At 38.6% G+C, this 15716-nt stretch overlaps 1 protein-coding gene across 2 annotated transcripts; it reads left to right on the plus strand.

Annotated features, from left to right (window-relative positions):
• The first annotated feature begins 2047 nt into the window (after positions 1 to 2047).
• On the plus strand, positions 2048 to 12719 carry hdgfl3 (HDGF like 3). 2 transcript variants are annotated; one of them, XR_006843183.1, is made up of 7 exons: positions 2048 to 2486; positions 3255 to 3331; positions 3916 to 4054; positions 4771 to 4932; positions 7648 to 7782; positions 10047 to 10125; positions 12040 to 12719. XR_006843183.1 is itself a non-coding variant. In XM_046386586.1 (6 exons), the coding sequence occupies exons 1-6, from the start codon at positions 2403 to 2405 to the stop codon at positions 10071 to 10073; spliced, it is 624 nt and encodes a 207-aa protein (XP_046242542.1). In that variant the 5' UTR covers positions 2071 to 2402; the 3' UTR covers positions 10074 to 12719. The 2 variants fall into 2 exon arrangements, 1 of the variants encoding a protein (XP_046242542.1); XM_046386586.1 differs by having other exon boundaries at positions 2071 to 2486; positions 10047 to 12719.
• The last annotated feature ends 2997 nt before the right edge of the window (positions 12720 to 15716 follow it).

Consider the following 15716-nt stretch of genomic DNA (forward strand, 5'->3'; position numbering starts at 1 on the left):
AAACTCTCTGCGATTTTGTGAGATATGACACAACTTGTCTTGACAGCTGCATCTCTGGGTGTGCAAAGTTTTGTAAAATGTGTTGAGTTTGCAGCTTGGCTAGCAAAGCCTCCAACTCCTTTGCGCGCTCTTCAGATAAGTTCTTGCATTTCTCCTGGTGTTTAGTGGTGATTCAAATTGTAATCCTTAAACACAGTGACTTGTGTACCACAAACTAAACACACGGCTTTACCTCTGACTTCTGTAAAGAAATATTTAGCAGTCCATTTTCTTTTTTTTAACGTCAGCCGACATTTTTAGGGGGGCAGGGGTAGCTGGCTAGCATCAAAACGCCAGGCTTTTCAAAATAAAAGCAACACAGTTGTATTGCATGCACAGCATAAATACTTGTTCATTTGTGTTTATGACTCACATACCGCGGGCCAGACAGGGATGCCCAAAGGGCTGTATGTAGCCCGCGGGACATAAAATGCCCAGGTCTGGTCTATAAAATGTATTTCTGCTTTTATCACTACTCAACTTTACTACCATCTGCTGGATTTTAAGATGTATGGCATGCATTCTTCCAAGTCCAAATGTCCTATCTCTCACTGAAAGTGAGAAATAATTTAGGGGGGTTTTCTACACTTGGTCCCTTTTAGCCATTCAAACGAACTCAGAGTGATTGGTCAGTATTTTTTGTGCATGTGTGAACATCGCAAACAAACAGAGATCCCTCAGAGACAAAACAAACCAAGATCACCTTTGGTTGACAGAAAGAGGACTTAGGCCTCATCAGAGCTGGAGAAGACCAGAGAGAGAACTGGGCTCTCTTTCAAATGAACTTGCAATGTGAAAGCAAAAAGAATTTTGTCGTTTTTCTGTTGGTTCACTTTTTGCCTCACTTTAATTGGACTGAGTTTGGTTTGTTTGAAAAGGAATATGTAAAAGAAAAAGCTTTAATTGCTTTTCCCTTGATCCACAATTACAATCCACATGAAAGTCAGGCCAGTAGTTTTTCTGCTGACAAACAGACAAACAAACTCAACCAAAACATAACCCCCTAGCATTATAAGAGTAAAAACCTAAAAAGAGTTAAAACAAGGTCAAAAATATGCCATCTTATATGTATAGGACGTGTTGTACATATTTGGTGAAATTAAAGACTCACTGACAATGTAAAAGTAGAAACTGTTCCTCTAGGTTGGGTTTTGCATGCTAGCAAGTGCTGATCAGGTGCTGGTTTGTGGCTGTGTTGCTGGTGCTCACCCAGCACTGTTTAGCAAGAAGAAGCAGTGTGGACCACTGCTGATGATGCTAAATAACATTTTAATCTCATAATTCAAGTTATTATGTTAAAAACAGCCAGTCATTACGTTGTGGGGTAAATTTCATGTTCATGGAAAACATCTTTTAATGTATTGTTACATTTTAGCTTCTTTAATTTGGTTCTGATATAGAGGGGAGTGGAATCATGAGTAACAGCATAACAAAAAAGCCCGCGAACCTTCCTCTATCACGTTGCCTTCAGGCAACATAGGTACTGAGAGAAGTATGACTCCCCACTTTCTATACACGATATTCACATTATAGGCAGTGAAAACCGACGCGATGGATAAAGGTCTATTTAGCAGGCCGTTTTGAAAACGAACTTGACACCAGTCACAATATGACAGCAATAAACTGTGTCTGATTATGCAGTTCAACAGCCAGACTTCAATGTTTGATGTGTCCCACTTCCACATGCAACAGAGAACGCAGCGAAGTATTGGATAGCAATGGTGTTGGTTATTTGTTTATTAGTAAAAACTGAAAATAGATAATTAATTCAAAAGAATTTCAAAACTGAATAAAAAATATATTTAAATTGATTACATATAGTAATTGTTATTTAACCATTTCCATGTTTTACCAAATCATATTATTGATAACATTCTCGCGACTTTTGCCATATATAATTAACTCTAATACTTATACATATGTTACAGTTTAGGTGTTTTAGTGGCGTACAGACAGCACTTGTTCGTCTTTTCGTGACATGGATTAAATCACAAGTTAAAACAGTATTTCTTTCTAAACTAGTGCTAATAAAATAATATCTTGAAATCTTGTAAATTAGCATTGGTTTTATTTCAAAGACCGGAAGCTTGATCTTTCCTATTCTGCCAAATCGCGTTTCTACAGGTAACCTACCCTACTCCAACTTAGGCCATTCTCGATTACGTTTACACCTGAATGTGTGCGTAAGAGATAACCCTCTTCCAGGCCCCGTTTTTCGCGTTTTTTAATTATTTATTTCCGTGTAAACTGCAGTGTTGATATAAAAACATTGATGGTCGATAATTTAGTCCTGCGTTGAGGGCCCCGGGGAGAACTGCAAAGGATTATAAAGTCACCTCAGACCTCACTTTTTGTCCAGCGACATGGCTCGACCACGGCCGCGAGAATACACGGCAGGAGATCTGGTTTTCGCTAAGATGAAGGGATATCCGCACTGGCCGGCGAGGGTGAGTCTGGGTTGCGGCCGAGCTATGAGAACAGGGAGGCGGGGTTGAGCTACACAATACAGCCGCTGCTTCGCTGGGGGAACCGGAGGGATGCTATGGTGCCCTGAGCTCGACTGGAGCTGACTCCACAGCCCCGTTTGGTCTGCCCATTCCTGTTACTGACCGCCAAAACGTCTATGAAAGGCTTTGTTTTCTGCCCGGTTCAGTAGAACTGCAGGCGCTTTAAAATGAAGAAAAAACGTAATATTTATTGGGCTCCATTTTCTTTAAATGTTTCATGCTCCAGTCAGCCGTTGCTTGAGTTTTAACATGAAAGCAAAATTTCATTTTCCACTAATTAGTTCAACATGTGTTTTTCATTTATTGCAATATGTTTAGCTGTCACTCGTGGAATAGATGATCCAGTAGCTGACCTCAGGTAACCCGTACTACATCCCTGTCATTTGTACTAAATTATGTTCCGTATTATAGGACACCATAGCCTCCGAATAGCATACAGAGTATGGCCCTAAATTCAGTGGCGCACATAGGTTTTCATGTCATGACTTACAGTGGATTTCCATATTGCAGTAGGCTATCGGCCACCATTTGTAACCTTACAAGTTCAAGCATCTCGCTATACAGTAGGCTGTGACAAAGTCAGATTAGCTCATTTTAACCGCAGCCCCATAGCGTCCTCTGTCAGTAATCCTGGAGACATTAACAGATGTGTTTGAAGTCTAATCATTAGGAGGAGTATGTAACAGTTTGTCTTTCCCCATCTTTCAGATTGATGAGCTTCCAGAAGGAGCTGTGAAACCGCCTGCCAACAAGTACCCCATCTTCTTCTTTGGGACCCATGAAACGTAGGCAACTGTTGTCCAGGATGAACAACATCCTTTTAAACACTAAATTATTTAAGATATGAAACTGACTGAGTTGTGATACAGGTACACACGTTTGGGACTGCTGTATGAAATGTTTGTGCTGGATATTGTTTGAAATTGTTTTTTGTGTGCATGTGAAATAGAAAACTGCTTTTAACCTTTTTTCATTAAAAAAACATGCTAAATAGCTTAATTGCTTGAATATGATTCAGTCTAAAGTTAAAAAGTTTCCTGATTTAGATAAGCAAATATATGATCAAATAATGAGCGAACTAGTCTATAAATCTGTGAAATGTCCAATAAATGTAACTCTTGAAATATTATGTGGTTTTCCAGAATGTTTTAATAATAGTACATCTCAAGATGGCGCTGTCCCAGATGGCAGCCTGCAGCCGCAGCTCTCGTTGTGTTTTTTAATCTTTATGTAGTTGTTGGTTTATTCCTGCTTGTTTGTTTTTCTGATTATCCAACTGTAATTTCCCAACCCGAGATCAAAGCATATCTATCTATCTATATATCTATCTAGTAGCAGTAGCACTAAAGGTCACTTCTCCTTTCTTTAGTGCATTTCTGGGACCAAAGGATCTTCTGCCCTACAAGGAGTACAAAGACAAATTTGGCAAGTCCAACAAGAGGAAAGGCTTCAACGAGGGCCTGTGGGAGATAGAGAACAACCCTGGAGTCAAGTTTACAGGCTATCAGGTCAGTCGGCAGTCTATTATGTCTGTGGTTCAGAGAGAAGACAGAGGGAGAAAACAAAAGGGGTGGGGTGGGGAGGGGTGCCAGACAGGCTTGATGCTTAACAGAACCTCATTGTTGCCTCACCGAAACTGTAAGACTCAAATGAAGGGGCTGTTCAGAGATGGGTTGTCACAATATTTTGTTTACTATTTTCACTGTACGATTATCATCACCAAAAGTATTCACAATAATATAATCATTGCAATATCTATATAAAATCTCAAAGAAAAATGCTAGTGGTCAAAATCATTTTTAATTTTGTTATTTGTGTGTTTTGTCTCTTCAAATAAATTAAACTCAAAATATGAGAGTCAGGAGATGGGGACAGAGAGTGTCTGTAAAAAAGTGTAAGAACAATACACTTAATGAATAGTGAAAAGGTAACCTCACAAACTGATAAACAAAACATCCATGAGCCCTAAAATCTGTGCTGCATTACTAATACAATATTATCATGCACTATGTGTATTATTAACACAATATGAGTATTTCATAGTATTGTAGCAACACGGATATTGTCAGTATCGGTTTATTGTGACACCTGTACTTCAGCACAGACAGCATTTGCAAAAGATTTGTCTTAACTTGCCGTACCACATTTATAAGTTTGAGGTGCCAGGTACTGTGGGACATTTCTGCTTTTATTTTTAAAAAATGATGGCATCTTTTGTACAAAGGCCATCAACCAACAGAGTTCCTCAGAAACAGAAGAGGGGGGAAACACTGCTGACGGCAGCAGCGAGGGAGAGGAGGGTGATTCTGTTGAGGAGGAAGATGACAAGGAAAAGCTGAAGGGAGACAAGACCGGATCCAAACGGAAAAAGACGGCCACCTCCAAGGTACTTCAGCTCTCAATCATACTAACAGTGGAACAAGAACAGTTCAGATAATATGGGTGCTGTACTTTGCCTTGAAAGAGGAGTAAATGCTATGGTATGATCATGTACAAACAGGCTGACACAGTTACTAACACTATGATCCAAATGAAACTATTGGTTATTTACCACTGAGCTACCATTTACCATTTAGAGGTGTGTAGCGGCTAACCAATTTTCTTGCATGTAGGGCAGCCTGTATTGCGCTGCATCACATTTTCTCCACCTAAAAGGGTTTAGGGTACTTTATCAGGAAGTCTCTACACATCTGGCAAGATGCAGGTCTTACAGTTAAAGGTTTCTTAAAATAAGACATTCTTGTCGTCTTCCCCTTTTTTTCTGCTGAAAATTTGTCTATGGCTTCACTTGTTTCTTCTGAGGTTGTCAAAGGTAATACTACATATTTACATGTTTAAAACAGTGCAATACCTGCATTTGATTGTGTCATGAATAGCAAAGCTATATGAAAAACAGATCTCCTATTAGATTTTCAACCCAAGGTTGCACAGATATTAACATCATTAGATGTTGTAGTGTTCAGTGACTTTTCCTGTACAAGCACTGTGGGCAGGTTGTTACTAAAAATATGTTCCATTTTCTTTGTGCCTTTTTATTTCTTTTTACAGTGGCAGTGAAAGAGATATAGATTAATGTTGAGTATTATTTACAATATTAGTATCATATTGAAGTTTGAAATTCCGGTATCATGACAGTTTTAGTTTCTTAATCCTTTAACAGCATCTGTTCGTCAGGATCTAACTGTATAATGCCTTTCCCTTTGGTTTGACCTTTTTTTTTTTATTTTTGAAAAAGCCTTCCAGGTAGGGATGGAGTGTGAGCACTGCCACACGTGTTAATGTATTAGTACAGAAGCCATTACTGCTGTAAATGGAAGCAGGCTGAAAACATCACACACATCCTGATCTTCACTTAGCAACCACTGTTGCCTAGCAACTGGACTCCCTTACGCACAGCACATGTGGTGCATCCAAAGGAATGTGGGACTGTTGGGGAGCAATTTGGTGATGTGTAGTGAAATAATTGAATTTTTAAAGCAAATATAATATAAAATTTTTATAAAGAGAGAATTTAATTTCAAGAAGTTGACAATTTTTTTTCCCGCGTGTTTATGGGACTACTACAACTTTAAATGGTGTTGATTCACAATTCTGATTGTATTAGTGTGGCAGTTTGCTTGCTAATTAGTTTATTGTTAGTTAAAGGCCAACCAGAGTTTTGACTGTGACCATATTGTATAATTTTGAGGTGTCATGTTAAGGTTACATATAGTATATTTGAATCTGTATTTTGGGATGAGACAAAATCTAACCTAAAGTTCACTGACTGGCTTTTCAGGGAATTGTCTCTGACAGTCTTCATCATCAGATGGTGTTTCCTTTTAAAAAAAATATATATATTAAATGCAATCCAGTGTTCACTAAACTCCTCCCTCGCAACTGTCAGTAACATTTTCTATGATGATCATATCTATAGTGTTGTATAGGGGCATTTATAGTGTATTATAATGCATTATGTAATGCTTTATTACCACGCTCATATACACACATAAAAAATTATAGATGTGACATAATGAATTATAAGTTGAAGTGTCTTATGGATGCTCTTGACTAGTTATAAACTGGAGGTTGGCTGATGATGCTTATAATGCATTATGACTACCTATCCTCACCTAGATGAAAATGCATTACACTTTACCGCCTACAGTGAAACATTGTGATGAAGCTGCATTGTTGTAGATACATCAACAAAATGTGCTTCACCTTACTTAATGCATACTGTGATAACTTATGATACTGTATGGACTGTTATAGCAACTATGAGTTCTTACTACAGCTGATTGTTGAGATGTGTAGGTAGTCATAATGCATTATAAGCCCCATCAGACAACCTCTAGTTTATAGTCAAGAGCCTCCATAAGATCCGTAACATGTCTTTAGCCTGCTCTTCATCTCTACTGCAGGCTACATTGCCAGGTGCTAGCATCGCAAACCTGAAACTATAGCCAAGCTTTCAGCTGTGGAGTTGCTTTGTGAATAATGTTGACACCAGGTTTTGACAAGTAAGGAGAACGTATGCAGCAAAAAAGACAATATATCCTCCTCTTTTTAAACTGGTAGTTATGAGTCTGTCAGTGTCATAATGCAACATTTGTGGAATACTCTTAATTAAATGTTGAAAGGGAAATCTACTATTTTTCCGCCTGGGCTCTGTATTAACAATTTGAGTGTGTAAATGATTCCTACTTACCAAACCTCTTCTGCTGGCAGCCATGACACACCTTTGACTATCAAAGTTTCATGCACAAAAAGTGCTTTTTTTGCCACTGAGATTAGTAAAGAATAAAATACTTTCTGATTAACCAGAAACGGTGATTAATCGGAAAAGTTTCATGCAAGGAGATGTCTTGTTCTGAAATCCAAGGAGTTAGTTTTTACAGTTGTTTCCTCATCTCAACTGTTGAAATCAGCTAAATAATCAGCCATGACTTTGGAAATAAATTCTTGCTACCACTACTTCTTCTCCTTCCAACTCAGACTCCTGTTTTGGTTTTCTCCTGCAAAGCGTGATGTGCTACTATTGACATTTAGAGCTTGTTAGAAATTAGTATTCTGACACTCAGCAAGTGGTCCCGCACCTTGATCTTTGTGTCTGTTTCAGAAATCCTCCAAGCTGTCACGGATCTCAGCTGTAGAAGATGACCTGGAGAAGGATGGGAAAGACGATGACCAGAAGAGTGGCTCAGAAGGAGGAGACCCTGACAACGACATCATCCAAAATACCACTGACAGTAAGGTGGGATCATTAACATAAACATGATTTCAAAAACAATATTAGCTCCTTTAATCCAATGAGTCACATTATATAAATATGTTGGAAAGCTTCTGTAAATTATTCTATAAATGCTACTTTAACAGTTGCAAGGAGTAGCGGCTGTCGTAGTCTTGATTGGCTCACTGTGGTTTGTGATTAATTTTCAGGAATTTGATTGCACCATAGAGGTGGTGGAATAGTACTTTCTTTATTGAACATAGTGTGCTCTTATACAGCTTTGAGCACATTATAAATGTCCAGTTGACCAATCAGATTGCTCGGTCTGAACTACTTGTTGTGTAACCACCAGCAATGAAATATTATGATAAAGCTACGTAATTAGATGCATCAATATGTACTTCAGTTTACTTAACACATACATTGAAAAGATATCATACTGCATGTTGTATATGTTGTGTGATTGTTTTGACACACTATTGAGTCCTTACTACAGCTGTTTGTTGAGGTGTGTACAGGTGAGTATAGGTAGTCATAATGCATTATAAGTCTCATCAGTCAACCAGTTTATTACTAGTCAAACGCATCCATAAGACACTTGAACTTCATTATGTCGCATCTATAATGTTTTATGACTGAGTGCAAGCAACTTGACTCACTCAAATGTGGTTCCCCAGTTGCCCTTGCTTAAATCATCTGTTAAGCTCATGATTCTGTCCTCTCTCATGCACAAATCTAATTCTGTGTGTTCAGATGTGTACCTGACACCCTTAAAGGTTGGCTTGCAGGGGGACAGCACTTTATTTTTCTCATCACTAAAATAGTTTGTTGTCAGTATACACTACATAGACAAAAGTATTGGGCCTCCTAAGCATTACATGAACAGGGACATTAATGACATTGCATTTTAACCCTCTGGAGTCATGTATAATTGTTAGTTTTTGACTATTTTCGATTCTACCTTTATCTTTTAGCTTAGATATTTTTTACCTTGCCATGTTTGGTATCATTTTTTGTCAACACAACCTCACAAGTGTGACTTTACTGTTATTTTTTTCATTTTGACATACTGTATTAACACACTGGACCTAAAATCACACAAAAAATATAAAATCCGAGTGGGAAAAATGCGCTGAATGAAGTGCGCTCAGTGCGCTGGTGTTTACTGTGTCTTCTTGCATAAAACTTGCACCAAACGTGCACCAAACGCGCAACAAACGCGCAACAAACGCGCAACAAGCGTGACGGCAATGTTCAGGAAAAAAACATCGCGTATATTGTTTATCATAACTCGGGTTTTACTTGACATATTAACAAAATTTAAAAACTTGTATATAGTTTGAAGTGCCCACTTTCGACACAAATTAAAACTGAGACTCAGCGAGGCTGCGTCTTGCAGCTAAGTCGTCTTAAATTGTTCATGTGATAAGGATGCGCCGGCGCGTCTGTCGACTCCAGGAGGTTAAATACATAGACTTCTTTGCTCAATAACAGCAAATTCTTTCACTCTTCTGAGAAGGCTTCCCATAAGATTTTGGAGTGTTTCTCTGGGAATCTTTGAACATTAATGCGCTAGAGCATTTGTGAGGTCAGGCACTGATGTTGGATGAAAAGGCCAGGCTCGCAATCTCTGTTCCAGTTCATCCCAAAGGTGTTGGGGGGTTGAGGTCAGGGCTCTGTGTGGGCCAGTCAAGTTCTTCCACAGCAAACTCATCCAGCCATGTCTTTATGGAGCTTTGCTTTGTGCACTGGGGCACAGCCATACTGGAATAGAAAAGAACCTTCCCCAAACTGTTACCACAAAGTTGGAAGCATAGCATTGTCTTCGTATGCTGAAGCAATAAGATTTCCCTTCACTGGAAGTAAGGGGCCAAGCCCAACCCCTGAAAAACAGCTCCATAAAGAGGTTTGTCTTGATGCTTTTGTCTATATAGCGTAGACTAGTTAATTGTGTCATTCTAAACATTGTCTGTTTTACTTGCTACTATCATTACTGTGCTTTCCCCTATTAACACAGTTACAGTTACATGTATTTATATTTGTTTTCATTGTTTCACTGTATTTTACATTTTGCAAAGCACTTTAGTCTATATTTGACTTAGTGTGATAAGATAGGCGTTTAGTAGTCCCACATTGGGGAAATTTTCATTGTCACAGCAGCACAAGGATAGCAAAAATAAAGGTGCAGATAAGTCGAGAAAAAAAAAAAAAAGAAAAAGAAAAAAAGACAAATACTAATCCCAACAATGCTAATAATAACTGTGTTCCTTTATTATTATGTCCCCCAGAACCAGCTGCTCATAGAAGAACATTAGGCGACGAACACACGAAAGGGAAATCATTCTTCACAGCTGTGACATTAGAAAGGTGAATCTACGACATGATTTCTTGACAGCACCATCTACTGGCTGCCATCATCACTTCCACTTCTCTGTAGGACTTGGCAGTATGTGCTTGTATGAAAGATGTACCCATACTGATACTGGTATCACCTTGTTGATGCCAGTTTATAACTGGGCATTATGTCACACAGTTTTTTCACCTCTGAAACTGAATGCCAAGGGCCTTGTCAAGATATAATGACAAAGGCTTTGACTGTTTATTTAACAAAGCTTACTTACAAGTCTGCAGAAACACTGGATAAAGTATAGAATATTTAAAAGGGAATTAAGTAGCTATCCATTAGGGATGTGATTAAATTAACTGTGTTTATGTAAAGCTCATACTAATATCCCCTTGAGAATAAATAAACATTTATTTGTCAAAGAACTGGTGGGCAGTGTGGGTGGCTCTCTTACCTCCTTTAATAACAGCAAGAGTAGACTTAATCTGTTGCTTTGGCAGAAAGCATAATCAAGGTCTGCTTTTAACTTTTTCTATCAACAGCATCTCAAAGTCTTCATTAGCAATTTGAGTTATTGGCTCAGATGTCACTTTGGAAGAAAGAGGAATATATATTATTACATGGATAATTTCATACAAAGGTGAAAAAAATATTTATTTGCAGCCCTGTCACAACACAAAATCACAATTTGTCTATGGTAAGAGGTAAAGCTAGCTAGCTAGATTGAAATCCTGAAGAAGTAATATTTCACATTGTTAAATACTACCATAAATGTGTTTTGGCTTGAGAATGAGGCTGGTCAGTAGCTGTTGAATAAGCAGTTGAATATATTCAGCTGATGCTCAGAATATTCTCAGAGACAAAGACAAATTACATTGTGTTATATTGTAGTCCAGATCCTAGCTCCACCATATTGGTTGTTCACAGCCCTGCTACACTGTAACTCTTGTGTATTTGGTGTAATTTTGGATTTGTATTAAAAAGTAAGAGTTCAACACAGGCCGCTCAAGAATTAATCTTAATAAAACATTTTTTGTAATGCTTAACAAGATGAGCGTAAAGGTATATTAGCAAAAATCTGTCACAGCATTAACCTGTATAAAACCAAAATAATGAAACATTCTAAAATTCTAATTCAAAACTTCTAATCACCTTTTCAGCAAAGATGACTGGTATTTATCCAAGACCTTGTCTCTCCCAACAGTACATATTGTTTACATGTATGTGCTATAACAATGGAAACATTGCTTAGTTGCTCTTTAATTATTGTTGATAAGGGACTTATTATGTCAGTTTTAAATTCATTTGTGAAATCTGTAAAAATACAGTATTGGTGCATCTTTACTTGGCATGTGACATGATAAAATACCATCATCTCACTACATGTCACATTTAGGCCAGAAGAAACAAGGAGTTGGGGTGGCATGCATTCTTCCCACTGCATCATTGTCACAGTGTAGATAGCCATTGATCAGTATTTATACTGACCTGTATCTGTATTGTATCGCTCATGATCCCCTGTCACTGTGTGAAAATGCATTTGATTTCTGTATATTTATATATATCGATATCTTTCTATCTATCTATATATATGTATATGTATATCTATATATAGATATATATTGATATAGATATATATACTCTCCTACCATCAATGATGTTAGGTATTGCAGTGTACTGATTGCTCTAGTTGTAGCTTGAAATTGATTTGTTTACAAAGATAATAATGGGAGGGAATGAAATGGAATATGGAATATATATAGAATATTCAGTTATTGTCAACCATCATCCATCACCCTATGTTACCCTTTTATGTAACCAGAAAAAGATGAATGGAAACACATAGATAAATGTATGAAGTGTTGTGCACAACTGGGTTACATATTGTAACTCAATATTAACTACCGGTATATCTGTATATTTTACTTTTGTTGTAGAAAATAGGACCACGATTCTACCCGGACCACTTTAGGTAACAGCTCATCTTTTTATGGAAAGTGATACATCTGTTCTTTTGTGTATCTGTGAAATAGATTACTGTATATTTCAGAGCTTTTTATAGTGGCATGCTTTGCTGTTGTACTCCAGACCATCCTTATGTAGATTATTGTGTCTATGGCTTCTTTAAAATCAGGTTTGTTGGTATGCGACGGACACAATCACACACTTTTGTTCTGTTGCCTTGTCTCAATGTTTAAACCTGACAGTGAAATGAGCCGCATTACTTATTAAGGAATGGATGAATTCATCTCAAACACCGTCAACAACATAGAGTGTTAAAACACATTTTGTAATTGCCAGTACATCATTGTCCCTGAGAGAGAGGGAGTTGACTTAGACTGATTAAAGATGATACCACACAGCTCTGTCTTTTAACACTGTGCCAGTTGCCTTTACTTTGCTTCCACTATTGCTGTCATGAGATATAGACTTATTTATTTTTTAATGATAGCTGACATCTTCTGTATGTAAACACATGCTTTTTTAAAATTTATTCAGATCTTTGTTATGCTCGTTTTTGGAACATGCTTTGCATTTTCAGGGTTTGTAATTTACTGTAAACTGTTTTTGCTGTTTTATGGTTGAGACTTTTTCAAAATAAACTCATCGGAATGCATAGGGATGTTGTAATGCTCATTACACGCAAACAAAAGTGTTGAATGTCAGACATTGTGAATTGTTCATGCGTCGTACAGCCTGCTGCATATTAACAATACTACACACTGCATATCATTAATCACAGCACAATTTATACACTGTGATACATGTACTTAGTAGGGGAAAGCTGGTAAGGAATGGGTTTTCTGTCAGAGAGTTTTAAAGATTAACTTATCCCAGTCCCAAGATGTCTTTCTGCTGACAGATCAGCTTTAGAAAGCCACGTGTCCCAAAAACATGCTCATTGGGTTAATTGGCTACTCTTGGCAACCAGTCCAGGGTGTACCCTGCCTCTCGCCTGTTGTCAGCTGGGATAGTCCTCCCTGCAACCCTGCACGGATAAAGTGGGTACAGAAAATAGATGAATGTAGCAGAGGAGACATGGGCCAAACAAAAAACTTAAAGTACCTAAATAATTTTTACTATAGATGGTTTCTGTCAATTTAGGTAGGTTTTATTATGCTGATGTAAGTCGAAGCTACGGCTCCACCACCTGATCACTACTGTGCAGATGCTGGTTCCAAATGACATCACCAGAGCAAAATGGCAGCACTCGTATCCAGGATATTTTTTGTCATCCACCTTTATGTGTGTCAGTGACGTATCCACATTTCTGTTGTTTCATGCTTTACGTGCTGACACAGTTAGGCATATCAAACTTGTATTGGCACTCTGTTTCAGTTTTCACCTTTCTATTTACGTTGTGTATTTTGCCTATGCATTGGTTTTTATTGTTATCTAAAGCCATCCATCCATTTTCTATACCGCTTATCCATCAGGGTCGCCTAGGGGCTGGAGCCTTTCCCAACTAACTATGGCCGAGAGGCGGAGTTCACCCTGGACTGGTCGCCAGCCAATTACAGGGGCGACACACACAAAGGCAGACCACCACACACGCACACACTCACACCTAGGGGCAATGTAGAGTAGTCAGTTAACCTAATGTGCATATTTTTTGTTTTGTGGGAGGAAGCCGGAGTACCCGGAGAAAACCCACGCATGCACAGGGAGAACACGCAAACTCCACGCACACTCCAATTCAGTTCAATTCAGTTTATTTATATAGCACCAATTCACAACAAAAGTTATTTCATGACACTTTCCAGTTAGAGCAGGTCTAGACCAAATTTTTTAATTAAATTGTAATACAGAGAGCCCAACATTCCCCCTTGAGCAAGCACTTGGTGACAATGGCGAGGAAAAACTGCCTTTTACAACCAGAAACCTTGGAGTAGACCCTGGCTCTAGAAGGGTGGCCATCTGCCTTCACCGGTTGCGTTGAGAGAGAGAGAGAGAGAGAGAGAGAGAGAGAGAGAGAGAAAGAAAGAGAAAGATAGACAGACAAAGAGAGCGAGGGAGAGGGGGGGTGGGGCATGAGAGAAGCACACAAGCAGAGATTCATAGCAGCAATAATAATACCAGAAGTGTTGGACCTGTAGATAATGATAATGACAATGAAGTATACAGAAGCTACTATGGTGATTATGATAACAATAGTATTAACAATAATAATGGTAGCTGCTGCAGCAGAATAGTAATGGAATTAAAATAGATTATGACTAAACAGTAGCAATCGCAGTAAGTTTCTAGCAGGACCGCAGCAGGAGGTCCAACCACGATCCATGGGAACCTGTGAGACAAGAAAGCACAAGGACTCCAGGGAAGAAGTTGAGTTAGTGATATGCATTAATGGGACATAAATGTGTGCAGAAGGAGAGGGAGAGGAAGAGAGAGCTCAGTGCCTCATGGGAGGGCCCCCGGTAGTCTAAACCTATAGCAGCATAACTAGGGGACTGGAGAACCTTGGCAACAGAAAGATCGGGGTGCGCCTAAAGACAACATTGCCATTTCAGTTCCAGGCGGGGACCTTTGTTGCACTCATACCCCTCTTTCTCTCTCTCCACATATCCTTGTCTGATCTGTCCAAACTGTCTTCCAAAGGTAAAAATGCCCCACAGCCACAAAAAAATAATGTTCAAAACATATTCTTTGGCACAGATTTTTTTTTAAAGCTCAGGTTATTGTGTCTCCATGTGTAGTGGTGTGTTTGGGAAAACCATGACCTGGACTCATTTCATGTCATGATTCTCCCAGTTATATATGGTTCTGGACACATTTTTGGTTTTCATAATACTTTCAGTAGTACTAATGTAGACTAGTACAGGTGACTGTCTATTATCTGTTTATTAATTCAGGAGGTTTGTTGGTGTGGAATTGCAGGAGATTTGTTTTAATTACATATTTTTTTTACCCTGCTGACAACCCAAGTGGTCTTGAGGAAACTCCAACATTTTGCAGACATTTGAAACATTTTGTTGCAAAACAATTTCATTTTCACTATAATGTTAATATCATTGGACAGCAGTTGAAGGTATTTCCACTGATTCTGAAAATTGAAAGTTTCTTTTTCACCTTGGCCCTTTTATCCATTGATCCTTCCTGCCTATATCGAGGGTTTAATGTTGGAGTGTTATCACCATCCACCATTCTGCCTTCCTGCAACACCCAGGTATTCTGTAATATCCAGCTGATTGTAATCTGCTGCTTCACAGCAAGGTGCAGAATGCTTCGAATCAGGCCCTTTGCCTCAGATGAAACAGATGGAATGTTTGGGAAGTTGATATGATGCTTCATTTGAATTTTCAGCATCCTCTTAATATTGGTGGCATCGTATGGCATTGATGCATAGAGCATCATGTACAGCACAACACCCGTACTCCACACATCAGACACTTTGGGGTTGTATGAAAACGTCAGTGCCACAGTAGGTTTCACTCAGCATCACCTGCCCATCTGCAAGTGAGACGCTTGCTGAACCCAAAGTCACACACTTTGAGGTTATAATGCACATCCAGCAGCGGATTTTCACATTTAAGGTCTCTGTGGGCCACATCAGTGTTGTGAAGATATTGAAGTGCCTTGCACAGCTGTGTGAAAAGCCTGCAGCTTGAATGTT

Source organism: Scatophagus argus, chromosome 1 (assembly GCF_020382885.2).
Source record: "Scatophagus argus isolate fScaArg1 chromosome 1, fScaArg1.pri, whole genome shotgun sequence".
NCBI lineage: Eukaryota > Metazoa > Chordata > Actinopteri > Scatophagidae > Scatophagus > Scatophagus argus.

Excerpts from the sequence above, each read along its gene's own strand:
- hdgfl3 (XM_046386586.1), top strand. The coding sequence starts at position 2,403 with ATGGCTCGACCACGGCCGCGAGAATACACGGCAGGAGATCTGGTTTTC. Across the intron at positions 3,332-3,915 it reads TTCTTTGGGACCCATGAAAC|TGCATTTCTGGGACCAAAGG; the intron begins GTAGGCAACTGT and ends TCCTTTCTTTAG. Across the intron at positions 7,783-10,046 it reads AAAATACCACTGACAGTAAG|AACCAGCTGCTCATAGAAGA; the intron begins GTGGGATCATTA and ends TATGTCCCCCAG.